A 17547-nucleotide genomic window follows, 5' to 3' on the forward strand; every position below is an offset into this window, starting at 1 on the left:
TTTTCCTAAATCCTTTTCCATTTGGCGTTTCCCTCCAGGAACATCAACCCTGTTACATATCTTTGTGTCATCAGCAAAAAGACAAACCTTACCATCGAGGCCTTTTGCAATATCACTTATGAAGATATTAAACAAAAAGTCAGTACAAAGGCAGATAGATAACAGAACAGACACCTTTCCAGGCTACTAGCATGCTAGAAGACCTATTGCTCAAGCACCCAATGAGGAAGTACCCCAAGGTGGGCAGCCATAGGCTGGAGAATATTAGGATCCGCCCGCTGCGTCTTTAATAGTTGGAGGGAGCACACACAGCCTGCTTGAAGGGACAGAGCAAGCCTGGTGGTCCGGCCTGCTGGAAAAAAGGATACAATGGAAGGTGAACAGAGCAGCGGTGGCCATGAGGACTACCTCCTTGTCTTCAAAGCCCAAAATGCGCTGGAATTTAAATTAATAAATTACAAGTTTTGCTGAATCTGTGTAAGGGCAGATCAACATATAGCGGAGCAGCTCACCTCCAAAATGAACCAGGGGCTACCAGACATGTGTCTAGTAACAACAGTTCAGGGAACCCTGCGTATGGGGCTCTGAAGCAGATGGATGGTCACTAGACCTCTGATAATAAAGTTGCATCGCCAGAAAATGCTTCAATTTTTGCAGCAGTATCGGAATTGGACCTCTGCTGATTGGCAAAGGGTTGACTTCTCCGAGGAGTAATGTCTTCTGCTTCATGGAACAGATGAACGTTGGTGTGTCAGGCAAGAAACATCAGAGAACAAACACCCTGAAACCATTGCTGGAAGAGCACACGCTGGTGGTGGCAGCGTTATGGTCTAGGCAGGGAATATTTCCTGGAATTCTCTGGGCCCACTCATCCATGTGGAAGATACTATGAACTGATTTAGGTATGAATCCATCCTTGCAGATCACGTATACCCCTACATGCCGATTGTCTCCCCTAGGGCGGATGGGCTCTTCCAGCAAGACAATGCGACATGTCACAAGGCCAGAAATGTCTGGCATTGGTTGGAACAGCAAGACTAAGGCGTCCAAGTACTACCCGGGCCCCTAATTCCTCTGACTTGAATCCAATTGAGCATCTGTGGGACCACCTCAATCGTTGTGTTCACTGTATGTATCCTCCCCGGCACCCTCCGGCAGCTGTGGGATGCAGTCAGCATGGTGATACCTATCACTCCCAGCTCATCTAGCTGCTTTCCCTCTGGATATTACCTGGTCATAATAATGTGACACCTAATACTATGTGGTCTACATACCCATTATACATTTGTCACATTGGGAAAGCTCCCGTCACAAAGACCCAAGCAATGGCCACCGAGTACTGTCAATCTCCCATGTACAGACAGCCAAGGGGCGCTCCTTTATCATTGGTAAGTCCAGCTTACACTTCTGCATATGGTAAATGGGCAATGTGAAACATTTAGGCTGAATGCTTGTAACGCAGCGTGTGAGTTGGTTCCATACTTACAGGTACACCATATAGTGTGAATGAGGTTTTATAATCTCAGACATTGGTGGCATATCTCTGGGCCCCTGGCATGGTATCTGCTTCCCATTGTTTTCAATGGGAGGCAGTGCCGCAGTTCACAAGCCGGTGGTTTAGAGCCGCAGCCGTGCACAAGAAGGGACATGCACTTTTTGGCGCAGTGTTGTCTTGTCTCAGGTGCAGCTTGTGGTCATTACTGCTCCTCTATTTAGTCTGGACTCACACTTCATACCATGTGGTTGATATTCTCTGCCTGGAGTCGGAAGAGCTGGTGTGTGGTCCTCTTCTGAGTTCCTGCTCACCCATTTTCTATTGAAGATAAGTGTACTTCTCTTAGTATTTTATTCCCATTTGCTCGTTGTTTCAGGGAGACGCTGGTTCGTTCATCTGGGAGGGAACCAGTAGTCTCAGACCCTGTCACTAATGCTAGGGCTTTTCAGGGTTACTAGGGCCTAGGTTTCCGGTGTATGAATATTCCCACCTTCAGGGTCTATTCATACTGACAGGAGTCAGGGCTAGGTTTAGGGTTTTCATAGGTGGTTACCGTTTCCCTAGCCTTGAGGCCTAGTTCCTGGTCATTTTCCTTCTGTTGTTCCTCCCCTCGTGACCACTGAACAGTCCCTTATACAGTAAGTGCTCTACAACCCATTACAATAACAGGCTGCCACCAGTGGATGACGGGTTCCCTTCAGTGGAAGCGGCTCCAGTGCTCTCAGCAAGGGCTGGAGACAGTATGGCTGCCATTACTGCCACTCACACGTCTCACTGACTGATCTGCCTACTTATTGCCGTCACTTCTAACACTAGGGGGCGCTGTGACGCCTCACTGCGATCACGTACATTATGGGAGAAATCCAGTACAAAGAGCCATCATTATCCTTAATAAAGCATTAGAGAAGATGAAGCTACACGAGACCTCCCGCACACAACCCTGACACCCCCAGCCCGCCCGCCGCTTGTGGGCTAGAGCTCCTGTCACTAGAGCCGCTCTATCCCCTCAGCTCTATGGTCGTGGGACGCTCTGCGGCGCGCTCTCTATGGCTCTTTCTCCTCCAGACTCCCTCAGCACCTGTGTAAGTACATGTACTGGGGTTTCTTGTCCTGTGGATGCCGCAGTAATATCGCATGTGGATTCCGCAGTAAAATCGCATGTACGACTGCTGTGTAGTACTTGTCATGGTGCAGGGTCTGGAGGACACGGATGTATATAGCCTCTTAAGCGTTCTGCTGTATCTGTTGGTCTGAATACTCCCCAGCGTGTGAAAATAGAACAGAAGCGCCCCCTGCAGTGAGGTCATGGGATGTGCAGCTAACTTTAATGGACAGTAGTCCATGCTATATCTTTATGTATAGGTGATGAATGTTTGTCATGGGATATCCCCTATAGGGTGCAGCCACGCGGGGCGTAAATGCTGCAGGTTGGCCGCTGTGGATTTCCGTACAGTACCATCTAAACGGATGAGGTTTTAATAAATCTCACCCACACTGTAAAAAGGCTGTAGAATGCATTGACCTGCGATGCAGATTTAAAGGGGTTGTCTCACTTCAGCAAATAACATTTATCATGTAGAGAAAGTTAATACTAGCCACTTACTAATGTACTGTGATTGTCCATATTGCCTCCTTTGCTGGCTGGATTCATTCTTTTTCATCACATTATATACTGCTCGTACCCATGGTTACGACCGCTCGGTAATCGAGCAGAGGTGGTCGGGCTTGCATACTATAGGAAAAAGTGCTGGAGTTTGTGCACTCGCCCTCCTGGCAACCAGAGGCCAGCGCTTTTTTCTATAGTGTGCAAGCACGACCACTGCTGCGGGATTGCAGGGTGGTCATAACCATGGAAACAAGCAGTGTATAATGTGATGGGAAAATTGGATCAAGCCAGCAATATGGACAATCACAATACATTAGTAAGTGCCTTGTATTAACTTTATCTACATGATAAATGCTGTTTTGCTGAATTGAGGCAACTCTTTTAACATTACAGCACGTCCGCGTATGCTGCAGATCTCACACTGATCTGCAGCATACGCGGACGTGCTGTAAACACTTAGGGTGGCCAGACATTCGGTTTTCTGGCTCCCTGTCTTCCGCCAAGCACCGGTAAAACACCAGTCCTTGTAAACGACCCCCCCTCCTGACAGACTACTGACCCATTAGGCCTCTTTTACATGTCTCCACGAACCGCTCACCTAACCTTTTGACTTTAATGTGTGTTATTCACCTATTTTTATTTTATATAGCACTACTATATTCGGCAGCGCTTTACAGACATTATCATCCAACTGTCCCCAATGGGGCTCACAATCTAAGGTCCCTATCAGTATGTCTTTGGAGTGTGGGAGGAAACAGGAGTACCCGGAGGAAACCCATGCAAACACGGGGAGAACATACAAACTCCATGCAGATGTTGCCCTTGGTCGGATTCGAACCTAGGTGGCTAGTGCTAACCACTGAGCCACTGTGCTGCCCACACCCATCAGAAGTGTGTCCTATTTTGTCCATAGTTACAGCTCCCATACGCGTGTTATAGTCTGAGTCCGTGAAAGCCATGTACACAACACGGATGCTATCCATGCTCTGTGGTTTTCACGGATCGTAGCTAGAGGATGCCCTGGAATCTAATTTTCAGTCCAGCAATGTATGTGAAACGTGAATTGCACATGGACTGAAAATTAACAGAACCACAGATGGATCACACACAGTGTCATAAATAAAACACGGACCGTGCCATCATGGACATCCCACAGATGTGTGAGTGAGTGGGTCAGTTCATATGTGTTTTTTTATTTATTTATTTTTTTATACATGGACTGTCAGTCTGTGTACAGAAGTGGCAGTGTGCACCATCTACCGGTAGGTCAGATTGTCAGTGAGAAAAATGGACTGCACACGGGCACCATCTATATGTTCTCCATGTAAAAAAAACAAAAAATTGAGAATTTTTTCCAGCCAGTGCATGGACAAGTTGAATCTTGCTCGTGTCTGAATGATCTACATTTAGTGAGTAGAATTGTGGGGGTGGGGGTGTTCCTAAGCTGTCTGAATCTTGTTCTAGTAATCGGTTCAGGTACCAGATCGTGGCTCTCTGCTGGTCCTATCTTCTTGTAGACCTCAATGAGACATCAGACGATAAGTATAAGTGGACTGGAGAGGGGAGTCTTTTTGCTTCTGGTTGCACATCTTTTGTAGAGAATAGAACCTCTGTTCTGAAACTCTAAGATCTCTGTTTTATTTCAGCCGTCTGCACATTACAGAACAGCAAAAGACAAGCAATGGCTGAAAAGATAGAAACATCAGCTAAAAGGTGAGCTGCATGAGCCTCTCCAAGTCCATCCTAATACTTACTACCACGAAATGGTAGGGAAGATTTACTAAGCCAAAGGCACCAGAATCCAAGCTCACTTTACACTTACACATTAGCATACATGCCTCGCACCACGCTTATTTTGTACTTTAGAGATTTTTTGCACTACACCAAATGACAAGGCTTATAATGTGGCAACATGTTCCAAAATCTTGCCTTCACATTTTTGTGCAACCTAAGCTAACCAATAGGTCATATATAGTTAGATGCAGTAAGCCCCTGGGGAAGCCGGTGCACAGGATGGGAGTGGTAGTGGCCCTGATGATGATATGTCACGTTGTACTCCCTCAGGCTGTCGCTTCCTGAGATCAGTGTAGTGATGAAGGGGCACCCTATAATCCCTTGGAGCACTCCCTGCAGCTGTGGGCTTCCTGCTTGATGGTAGTTTGGGGGGGTGCCCTTGATGTTAAAGGGGTTGTCGCATCATAGACAATGGGGGCATATCGCTAGGATATTCCCCCATTGTCTTATAGGTGTGGGTCGCCCCGCAAGGTGGTTGCAGGAGGACTCCGGTCCGGCCACCACCAAGCCAGCTCCCTATAGAAGTAAATGGGAGTGCACCACACATGACCGGCCACCGCTCCCATTCACTTCTATGGGCTCGACAGAAATAACCGAGCCAGCGCTCTACTATTTTCGCCGGCCCCATAGAAAATGAATGGAGGCAGTGCGCCCTTTTTCACTTTCGGTTCTCCGTTCTCGATATAGGTGCGGGTCCCAGAGGTGGGACCCACACCTATAAGTCAATGGGGGCATATCCTAGCAATATGACCTCATTGTCTATGATAAGACAACCCCTTTAAATGTCCATGTGGGTGCAAAGCAGGGCTTGAAAGTGATGCAATGGCCAGTGTAGCGTTTTAGGAGAGGCAGAGTGAGCTTAACAAAAGTCTCTCTTTTACTGTGAACCAAATAGGAGTTGTAGTACATCCAGCAATTATCTGTGCAAATTCCACCTGGATGTCCAAGCATGAGCTGAGCAATCAGTTTGTAGCGGTAGCCATCTAATTACTTCTTCTCTGGCTTAAGTCTCTATGTCTGGGCTCTCTGGGACCCCCTAAAGGGGTATAGATCATACCAGTGTATTACTGTATTGCGTCGGCAGCAGGGAGCGCACGGCGTCATAGCAACCAATGACGCCGTGCGCTCCTGCTCTCAGCAGGAATCCAGGCCGCGGTTCCACGGACCGCTCACGGCCGTGAAAAACGGCCATGTGCATTCGGCCTAAATCTGCTGCATGTGAAGGCGCCCTGAAGCTGACCCAGAGTTTTTCCTTCCCTCCATTTTTAAAAAATCATAATTAACATACTTTGTCCTCTTCTTTGAACAGTAAAGTCTACTTAGACTACAATGCAACTACTCCTCCCGCAGCAGAAGTGGTGGATGTCATCACAGAGGCCCTGCAAGAGGCTTGGGGGAACCCTAGTAGCAGTTACAGCGCAGGTGAGGCTTTATATTTTACATGGTAAACGCTTCCTTAATAGTAACATAGTACATAAGGCCAAAAAAAGACATCTGTCCATCCAGTTCGGCCTGTCATCCTGCAAGTTGATCCAGAGGAAGGCAAAAAAAAATACCCTGTGAGGTAGAAGCCAATTTTCCCCACTTTAGGGGAATAAAAAATTCCTTCCTGACTCCAATCAGGCAATCAGAATAACTCCCTGGATCAACGATCCCTCTCTAGAAGCTATAGCCTGTAATATTATTACACTCCAGAAATACATCCAGGCCCCTCTTGAATTCCTTTATTGTACTCACCATCACCACCTCCTCAGGCAGAGAGTTCCATAGTCTCACTGCTCTTACCGTAAAGAATCCTCTTCTATGTTTGTGTACAAACCTTCTTTCCTCCAGACGCAGAGGATGTCCCCTCGTTACAGTCACAGTCCCGGGGATAAATAGATGATGGGAGAGATCTCTGTACTGACCCCTTGTCAGAGTCCTGGGGATAAATAGATGATGGGATAGATCTCTGTACTGACCCCTGATATATTTATACATGACAAACAAGAGAATATTGGGGCAGATTTATTAATCCTGTCGAATATTTGGTCAGTCTAGTAGCACATGCTGGATGATAAATTTACACCACCTATTGGTTTGTGTTGATATATTTTGCAGTGTAAAATCATGCCCCTTCCTTTTAAGCCATGCCCCTTGTCATGCAAGGCACAAAACGTGTCTCTAAGGCTACATGCACACTACCGTATGTGTTTTGCGGTCCGCAAATTGCGGATCCGCCCAAAAAACAGATGTCCTATTTTTTTTCTAGATTGCGGACAAAGATAGGCATTATTACAATGGATTCGCAAAAAAAACAGATCCGCTGAAAAAACGGATGCCATACGGACCGCAAAATGCATACAGTCGTGTGCATGTAGCCTAAATGTGAAGCATGTAGGTCCGTTTTGGGTGCAAATTCAGACAGAATTCTGGCATATTTAGCTTAGTAAACACCTCCCCCCGTGTGTTCAGGCCCAGATTATTGTAATGATTAGTCCAAGCTTTCCCAATATTACAGACTCCATTTCTCTAGCTCTGTAACATGATTGCTGATTTGGATGTTGTTTATTACGGTAATTTATCACACACACACCCCCCATGCCAGTTTTCTGGTTTAAACAATTCACAAACCCGTGAGTTTGCGACTTTTTAAATGCCACTGTGACAAAATGTTGACGCAGTTGGTGTTTCTGCTCTGCCCTCTCCACTTTCCAAGAGCAGGGCAAGCAGGCCTGGCACATATATCTTCACTCACACCAGTTTTCTGAGATAAATGAAAACCAAAATCTGCAACAGCTAGGGGGCTGCCATAGTCTGCTACATGGCCTACTGGAGGATGCCTCCAATCTACACCAGGGCGTAATCTAGACCGGCGAAGAAGATACCAGTCCTGATTAATGTCCCCCATGTATGACTTTATAGACCTGCTTGCTCCAAATCTAGCATAGATGTCTTATTCTGAATAAAAGGTAAAAGACCGATTCCATGGTGTACCCATAAACTTTAGGGGTAAAAACATAGTCCTACGTTTGATATCCTTTGCGTCAACATTAGTTTTTTTTTTTTTTTTTTGTTTGTTTTTTGTAAGACAATGTAGCATAGTTTACTATGCTATTATCTCCTCCAGTATACAGTCAGGTCCATAAATATTGGGACATCGACACAAGTCTAACATTTTTGGCTCTATACACCACCACAATGGATTTGAAATGAAACAAACAAGATGTGCTTTAACTGCAGACTGTCAGCTTTAATTTGAGGGTATTTACATCCAAATCAGGTGAACGGTGTAGGAATTACAACAGTTTGCATATGTGCCTCCCACTTGTTAAGGGACCAAAAGTAATGGGACAATAATAATCATAAATCAAACTTTCACTTTTTAATACTTGGTTGCAAATCGTTTGCAGTCAATTACAGCCTGAAGTCTGGAACGCATAGACATCACCAGACGCTGGGTTTTATCCCTGGTGATGCTCTTCCAGGCCTCTACTGCAATTGTCTTCAGTTCCTGCTTGTTCTTGGGGCATTTTCCCTTCAGTTTTGTCTTCAGCAAGTGAAATGCATGCTCAATCGGATTCAGGTCAGGTGATTGATTTGGTCATTGCATAACATTCCACTTCTTTCCATAAAAAAACTCTTTGGTTGCCGCATGCAGTATGCTTTGGGTCATTGTCCATCTGCACTGTGAAGCGCCGTCCAATGAGTTCTGAAGCATTTGGCTGAATATGAGCAGAAAATATTGCCCGAAACACTTCAGAATTCATCCTGCTGCTTTTGTCAGCAGTCACATCATCAATAAATACAAGAGAACCAGTTCCATTGGCAGCCATACATGCCCACGCCATGACACTACCACCACCATGCTTCACTGATGAGGTGGCATGCTTAGGATCATGAGCAGTTCCTTTCCTTCTCCATACTCTTCTCTTCCATCACTCTGGTACAAGTTGATCTTGGTCTCATCTGTCCATAGGATGTTGTTCCAGAACGGTGAAGGCTTTATTAGATGTCGTTTGGCAAACTCTAATCTGGCCTTCCTGTTTTTGAGGCTCACCAATGGTTTACATCTTGTTGTAAATACCCTTAAATTAAAGCTGACAGTCTGCAGTTAAAGAACATCTTGTTTGTTTAATTTCAAATCCATTGTGGTGGTGTATAGAGCCAAAAAATGTTAGAATTGTGTCGAAGTCCCAATATTTATGGACCTGACTGTATGTGGTGCAACATTTTTCTCACATTGATATCAATGGGTGACATAATCAAGTGCAATGGTTTACATTTATATATACACATACACACACACACACACTTTACATTTTTTTATTTTTTTGTAGGAGAAAAAAAAAGTTCACTAACATAAATAGTATACATGTGTTAAAAAAAAAAAAAAAAGTATAAAGATGCCTGCCCATACTTTTAACATGTATGCCATGTCTGCTTTTTTTTTTACATCTTTTTCTCTACATTTTCAGCATATGCATTCAACATGTACTCCAAATGTAGGAACGAAAGGTGATGTGAATGATTTCAGTGCCTCGTTGAGCTATTGATAGCACTGTAATATGCCAACTGTAGGTCTTTATTATTTGTCTGCTTACTTTGAGTGATTCTGTTTCTTTTCTGCCAGGAATAGGTAACGGGGAGCCCAGGTAAGGTTTTGCCCAGTACATTGTTAATGCAGGCCATAGGTGTTGTGTCTTGGGCCTATCACATTAACATGCTTCGTCTCTACAGTGACATTTGCTTCACGTGTAGTTTACCAAGTGGAAGTGTTTAAAGTTTAAAAAGTAATCCTGCTAAAGTAGTCAGTTGTCTCTCGCTGTGTTTTACAGATGTACAGCCCTTTAAATACTTTGTTAGCTAACCACTACTCCAGTTATTGCTGCAGGCCTAAAGAACGTTGGACGATGGGGATAACAACCAAATAATATCACTTTTGTTAACTGTGTTCCCACTATGGAGTCATTATGAGCTGAAGGGAATCTTCATTGTTATGTTCAGATGTATTAAAGTGGCGTTTTTCATTGTGTTTTTTTTCTTTTGCAGGAAGCAAGGCCAAAGAACTAATAGACACGGCACGGGCACAGATAGCCAGGATGGTGAGGGGAAAGCCCGAAGATGTCATCTTCACCTCCGGAGGGACAGAAGTGAGTTTTATGGTAGTACAGTGACAGGCAAGAAAGGACAAAACACTACTTACTGCAATATCGACCTGTACGACTTTTAAAAGGGTACCAGCCAATGAAATAAAAAAAAATACATGACAGCATTGTAAAAAAAAACAAAAGGAGTAATTCTTTACCACTCCCCTGCCACTCCAGTGCCGACACTTCCCTGATCCCTTGCCTGTCTCCATTTGTCTTGCTCTAGCGATCACATATCGTCACGATATGTGACCACTGCAGCCAATGTCATGTGTTGGACAGCTTATTAAAAAATGTGCTGCTCCAATTTGGATTGCTTTTGTATAGAATTTTATTTATGCATTTTCAAGGTAAAGGGCTATGTTCACACATTAAGTTTTCCTTATTAGCCAGAGTTCCTGTTATTTTTGACAGCAGCAGTGGCACAGTCTGCAGGCCTATTCTTGCTGTCAAATACACTAGAACCTCGACAGAAGCCCGACACTCCCTATATATGTCAGTGAGCTGGTACTGTACAATGCTGCAGATCTGCCACACAAAAATCCACATTGGCAAATCCGCTGTGTATCCATTACTTGTGAACAATACCTAAGGTCCCTTGCAGACGAGCGTTCCTCCCGCAGCGAGTCCGCATCGCAGCACCCGGCCTGATCTCCCATCACTGCCGGGAGTCACATAGCATTATATTGATTTATGATGCAATGTAACCCTTACAGTTCTGGAATGTACTGGATAACACTGTGTTATCCAGTACATTAAAGAACTGTAAGGGTTACATTGCATCATAAATCAAAATAATGCTGTGTGATTCCAGGCAGCAGGCGATGCTGACTCGCTGCGGGAGGAACGCTCATCTGGAAGGGGCCTAACAGTTCTTTTGAAATATTCCTCTTGCAGGCAAACAACATGGTATTGTTTTCAGCTGTGGATTACTTCAACATGAGCATCAAGAAAGAACAAAGCAGCCCTCTAGACATGGCATTACCACACATCATTACCTCTAACGTGGAGCATGACTCCATAGTACTGCCCCTTAAACACCTGCAGAGGGCACATCGAGCAGGTAAGTCTTGTTCTGCCCATCTGGGTGACTGATTGTCAATTCTTATAATGCAAAATGTTAAAACTTTCTATGTGACTTGATTTCTAAACTCAGCACCAGCAGTTCTGTGTGTAAACGGTTTACTCTCAGTAAATTCCTGAGCATTCTGCTATTATGTGGCTGCATTGTTTTAGACTCCTATTTCTATGGAGTACTAGGCGCTTACATGTGGCACTGTGCAAAGACAGACGGCAAAGACATATTTTTGTTAAACCAGCTTTCAAAGGAAAGTCCACCTTGACAACCTCTATTTCCCAAGCACATCTTAAATGAAAAAGGAAGCAATTTAGCAAATAGTGCAATTAGTAATTGCCTTTCTTTTATGTTTGCGGGTCCTATGCAGCCGTATATGTGTGCAGACAATCTGTATATAGTCTGATCCTGCATTCATATTGCCGTCTATATGTCCCTTACTTGGACATCTTCCGAATTGGAGGGAGTATGACTGCAGGATCAGTTTACATGGGGTTTAGGCCTCTTTCACACTACTGTTTTTTGTTTTCGTTTTGCAGGCCGTTTTTTGTGTTCCCTATGCGGAACCATTCATTTTAATGGTTCCACAAAAAAAACTGAATGTACTCAGTATGCATTCCGTTTTTCCGTTCCGTTGAAAGATAGAACATGTCCTATTATTGCCCGCAAATCACGTTCTGTGGCTCCTTTCAAGTCAATGCGTCCGCAAAAAAAACGGAACACGTACGGAAATGCATCCATATGTCTTCCGTTTTTGCGGAACCATCTATTAAAAATGTTATGCCCAGCCCAATTTTTGCTATGTAATTACTGTATACTGTATATGCCATACGGAAAAACAGAACGGAAACACAACGGAAACAAAAAAAGAACAACGGATCCGTGAAAACCAGACCGCAAAACACTGAAATAGCCATATGGTAGTGTGAAAGAGGCCTTATGCAAACGCTTGTGTCCGTTCAGAACGGATTCGTTTGCATTACCATGAAGAGAAAAAGAAAATTATAATTTTTTATATATTTTTTTTTTTCATGATCATGCAAACGGATCCGTTTTAACTTGCATTGAAAGTCAATGGGAGGCGGATCCGTTTTCAATTGCACCATATTGTGTCAGTGAAAACGGCTTACATTGTAAGTCAGGACGGATCCGTTTGGCTCAGTTTTGTCAGACGGACATCAAAACGCTGCAAGCAGCCTCCAGAGCGGAGTGGAGAGGGAACGGAGGCAAACTGATGCATTCTGAACGTATCCTTATCCATTCAGAATGCATTGGGGCAGAACTGATCCGTTTTGAACCGTTTGTGAGATCTCTGAAACGGATCTCGCAAGCGGACCCAGAAACGGCAGTGTGAAAGTAGCCTAAGTCTGCATTGGAGCGGTAAATACAAAATGATGTATCCAGTGTCGGAAAATATAGCCGGGGCTCCTGCCTGATAGAAATCAGAGAGATGTAAGCAGCTGCTGCTGATGTCGCATTGCCTAGACCAGGGCTTCTCGGCGGCCAGTGAGCCCACCAGAGCATCGCTGCCACTGGGCATCCAGAGCACATGCCCCAAATTGCCAGGCGAGCATATTTATTTATTTATTTTTTGCGGACCTGTCAGAAATGAATGGGTCGTGTGCATCTCTTGTAAGCCACAGGCTGCTTTATGCCTACGGTCGGGAGCTTGCTGAGGACATGGACTGCTGAGACACGAAGAGGACCCTACTGATGGGAATGGGGTTAGGTGAGTTTGAGGTTTCACTTTTTATTTTTAGGGGGGTTCTGTTGATGAGGGGGCTGCACAAAACACATTGCTATATGGAAATACAAAAGAGGGCTGTTACCGTGTGGAGGCACTGCTTTATACAGAGCACAAAAGTAGATTACAAAGTTGTATCACTTTTCATGTATATTGTGATTAAACATTAATTACCTAAAACCAGAAAACCTCGTCAAAACCATTCAATGTGCTAAGCGAGCACCAATTGTTAACTCCAGGAAATGCATTTTTTTCTCAGGACTGTTTGTATATTTTTGTATGAATTAACGTTCATTAGGCTACTTTCACACTTGCGGCAGTGTGATCCGGCGGGCAGTTCCGTCGTCGGAACTGGCCGCCGGATCCGCCGATCTGCTGCTGCCTGAAAGCATTTGTGAGACGGATCCGGATGCGGATCCGTCTCACAAATGCATTGCAAGGACGGATCCGTCTCTCCGCTTGTCATGCGGACCGACGGATCCGTCTTGTACATTTTTCGCATTTCTACCGATCTGCGCATGCGCATGCCGGAACGACTGATCCGGCATTCCGGTATTCTGAATGCCGGATCCGGCGCTACTACATTCCTATGGGAAAAAATGCCGGATCCGGCGTTCAGGCATGTCTTCAGTTTTTTTCGCCGGAGAAAAAACCGTAGCATGCTACGGTTTTCTCTTTTGCCTGATCAGTCAAAACGACTGAACTGAAGACATCCTGATGCAAACTGAACGGATTACTCTCCATTCAGAATGCATGGGGATATGCCTGATCAGTTCTTTTCCGGTATAGAGCCCCTGAGACGGAACTCTATGCCGGAAAAGAAAAACGCTAGTGTGAAAGTACCCTTACTTGTGATGTTAAACAACATTATAATGTCACTATGTTGCTTTTGTATTTTACAATAATTTACTTTTTTTATTTTTTTTATCTAGAGGTAACCTTTGTGCCCGTCTCTACCAGGACAGGGTGTGTGGAGGTTGATGATGTTGTTGCAGCTCTTCGCCCAAACACTTGTCTCGTTTCAATAATGTTGGCAAATAATGAGACTGGCGTCATCATGGTATGTGAGTATGTGCCAGATCACAGGCATTAGCCAAAAATACTAGGAGATACTGGTTCATTGCTGAAAATGACACCTATTGACCTAATTTTCCTTACAGCTCAGCCTGTTTCGATTCATTTAACCCATCATAATATACTGTGAACGAGTTCTTCTTCAATTATCTGTAACATAGAAACATAGAATGTGTCGGCAGATAAGAACCATTTGGCCCATCTAGTCTGCCCAATATGCTAAATACTATGGTTAGCCCCTGGCCCTATCTTATATGAAGGATGGCCTTATGCCTATCCCATGCATGCTTAAACTCCTCCACTGTATTTGCAGCTACCACTTCTGCAGGAAGGCTATTCCATGCATCCACTACTCTCTCAGTAAAGTAATACTTCCTGATATTACTTTTAAACCTTTGCCCCTCTAATTTAAAACTATGTCCTCTTGTAGCAGTTTTTCTTCTTTTAAATATTCTTTCCTCTTTTACCTTGTTGATTCCCTTTATGTATTTAAAAGTTTCTATCATATCTCCTCTGTCTCGTCTTTCTTCCAAGCTATACATGTTAAGGTCCTTTAATCTTTCCTGGTAAGTTTTATCCTGCAATCCATGTACCAGTTTAGTAGCTCTTCTCTGAACTCTCTCCAAAGTATCAATATCCTTCTGGAGATATGGTCTCCAGTACTGAGCACAATACTCCAAATGAGGTCTCACTAGTGCTCTGTAGAGCGGCATGAGCACCTCCCTCTTTCTACTGGTAATGCCTCTCCCTATGCACCCAAGCATTCTGCTAGCATTTCCTGCTGCTCTATGACCTTGCCTGCCTACCTTTTTAAGTCTTCTGAAATAATGATCCCTAAATCCCTGTCCTCAGATACTGAGGTTAGGACTGTATCACTGATTTTATATTCTGCTCTTGGGTTTTTACGTCCCAGGTGCATTATCTTGCACTTATCCACATTAAATTTTAGTTGCCAGATTTTTGACCATTCCTCTAGTTTTCCTAAGTCCTTTTCCATTTGGTGTATTCCTCCAGGAACATCAACCCTGTTACAAATTTTTGTGTCATCAGCAAAAAGACACACCTTACCATTGAGGCCTTCTGCAATTTCGCTGATAAAGATATTAAACAATATGGGTCCCAGAACAGATCCCTGAGGTACCCCACTGGTAACAAGACCATGGTCTGAATATACTCCATTGACTACAACCCTCTGTTGCCTGTCCCTCAGCCACTGCCTAATCCATTCAACAATATGGGAGTCTAAGCCCAAAGACTGCAATTTATTGATAAGCCTTCTGTGTGGGACAGTATCGAAAGCCTTACTGAAGTCTAGATAAGCGATGTCTACTGCACCTCCTCCATCTATTATTTTAGTCACCCAATCAAAAAAATCAATAAGATTAGTTTGACATGATCTCCCTGAAGTAAACCCATGCTGTTTTTCATCTTTCAATCCATGGGATTTTAGATGGTCCACAATCCTCTCCTTAAGTATGGTTTCCATTAATTTCCCCACTATTGATGTCAGGCTTACTGGCCTATAGTTGCCCGATTCCTCCCTACTAACTTTCTTGTGAATGGGCACAACATTTGCTAATTTCCAATCTTCTGGGACGACTCCTGTTGCCAGTGATTGGTTAAATAAATCTGTTAATGGTTTTGCTAGTTCACCGCTGAGCTCTTTTAATAGCTTTGGGTGTATCCCATCAGGCCCCTGTGACTTATTTGTATTAATTTTAGACAGTTGACTTAGAACCTCTTCCTCTGTAAAGACATATGCGTCAAAAGATTCATTAGTCTTCTTTCCTAATTGAGGTCCTTCTCCTTCATTTTCCTTTGTAAAAACTGAACAGAAGTATTCATTGAGGCAGTCAGCTAGTTCTTTATCTTCTTCCATATACCTTCCTTCTTTAGTTTTTAATTTGGTAATTCCTTGTTTTAGTTTCCTTTTTTCCTTTTTTCATTTATGTATCTGAAGAATGCCTGATCGCCTTTTTTCCCTGACTGAGCTAATTTCTCTTCTGCCTGTGCTTTAGAAGCTCTTATAACTTGTTTGGCCTCTCTCTGCCTAATCTTGTAAATTTGTCTGTCATCCTCGTTTTTTTTTTTAAATTCCTAAATGCTATCTTTTTGTTTTTAATGATTTTGGCCACTGCTGAGTACCACAGTGGTCTCTTCCTTTGTTTGCTTTTACTGACAAGCCTAATGCAATTTTCTGTTGCTTTCAATAGTGCCACTTTTAAGTAGTCCCATTTCTCCTGGACTCCAATGGAACTGTTCCAGTCTGATAGGGACTCGTATACCACTAATCTAATTTTAGAAAAGTCTGTTTTTCTAAAATCTAAAACTTTTGTTTTTGTGTGGTGTGACTCAGTCACTGTACTTATAGTAAACCACAGTGACTGGTGATCACTAGATCCCAAGCTTTCCCCTACAGTAATATCAGATACCAAATTCCCATTTGTGAATACTAAATCTAAAATGGCCTCCTTCCGGGTTGGCTCCTCCACTACTTGCTGTAGAGATAATCCCAGTAGGGAATTTAGAATATCTGTACTCCTGGCAGAACTAGCTATTTTGGTTTTCCAGTTTACATCTGGAAGAGTGAAGTCTCCCATAATGATAATTTCCCCCTTCAATGTCATTTTAGCTATTTCCTCAACTAGTAGATCATCTAATTCTCTGACTTGGCTAGGTGGTCTATATATCACACCTAGACGAGTTACCTTATGATTATCAAGCTGCAAGGTAACCCAAACTGACTCTGGATTGTTCTCGCTAACTTGTATCAAATTAGATTTTATGCTATCTTTCACATACAGGGCCACCCCTCCCCCCTTCTTGCCTTCTCTGTCTTTCCTGTATAAAAATAAGAAATTCCGCAGCACATCCAGGTTGTAAGAAAGTAAAAAAAGACTTTATTCACCAAGCATGCGACGTTTCAATCCTCTCAATGGGATTTTCCTCAGTCACTGCCTGAGGAAAATCCCATTGAGAGGATTGAAACGTCGCATGCTTGGTGAATAAAGTCTTTTTTTACTTTCTTACAACCTGGATGTGCTGCGGAATTTCTTATTTTTATACGTTTGGAGGTGGATCGCCTACCCAGCCGCTGGCACTCCGCATATACCTTACAGATAGTGGTGCTGCCCACACTTTCTCTCTGTCTTTCCTGTATAGAGAGAACCTTGGTATTGATATATCCCAGTCATTACTCCCCTTGAACCATGTCTCAGTAACAGCCACTACATCTATATTCTCAGATGCCATTATAGCCTCAAGTTCATTGATCTTATTCCCTAGACTGCGAGCATTTGTAGACAAGACTCTGAGCTTGTCATTTCTTAAACTTTGTGCTACTGGCCTCTTCTGGCATTGTTCCGGGGGGCAGTTGGACTGCTGGATTATCACTCTTTTGCCCCCCTTTCCTAGTTTAAATGCTTCTTAGCAAATACTTGGAACTGTTCACCGAGGACATTCGTTCCCTTGAGAGAAAGATGCAAACCATCTTTCTTGTACAGTTCTTTTCCATTCCAACAAGAGCTAACATGAGACACAAAGCCAAACCCTTGGTTCAGACACCATTCACCAAGCCATACATTGAATTCCTTAATGCGCATCTTCCTGTCATGCTGAAGGTTCTGCACA

The 17547-nt window shown here is 43.7% G+C and overlaps 1 protein-coding gene across 3 annotated transcripts in view; it reads left to right on the forward strand.

The window, feature by feature from the left end:
- SCLY (selenocysteine lyase) overlaps positions 1 to 17547 on the forward strand; it is a 131378-nt gene that overhangs the window by 100233 nt on the left and 13598 nt on the right. For 2 of the 3 annotated variants that reach the window (XM_044288528.1, XM_044288529.1), the window contains exons 2-6: positions 4748 to 4814; positions 6205 to 6317; positions 9927 to 10027; positions 10922 to 11087; positions 13776 to 13903. In XM_044288528.1, coding sequence (XP_044144463.1) covers positions 4783 to 4814; positions 6205 to 6317; positions 9927 to 10027; positions 10922 to 11087; positions 13776 to 13903 — 540 coding nt within the window. In that variant the 5' untranslated portion in view covers positions 4748 to 4782. Of the gene's footprint in view, positions 1 to 2392; positions 2578 to 4747; positions 4815 to 6204; positions 6318 to 9926; positions 10028 to 10921; positions 11088 to 13775; positions 13904 to 17547 lie in introns of those variants that run through there. The other variant, XM_044288527.1, reaches the window with a different exon arrangement.

Source organism: Bufo gargarizans, chromosome 4 (genome assembly GCF_014858855.1).
Source record: "Bufo gargarizans isolate SCDJY-AF-19 chromosome 4, ASM1485885v1, whole genome shotgun sequence".
Lineage (NCBI taxonomy): Eukaryota > Metazoa > Chordata > Amphibia > Anura > Bufonidae > Bufo > Bufo gargarizans.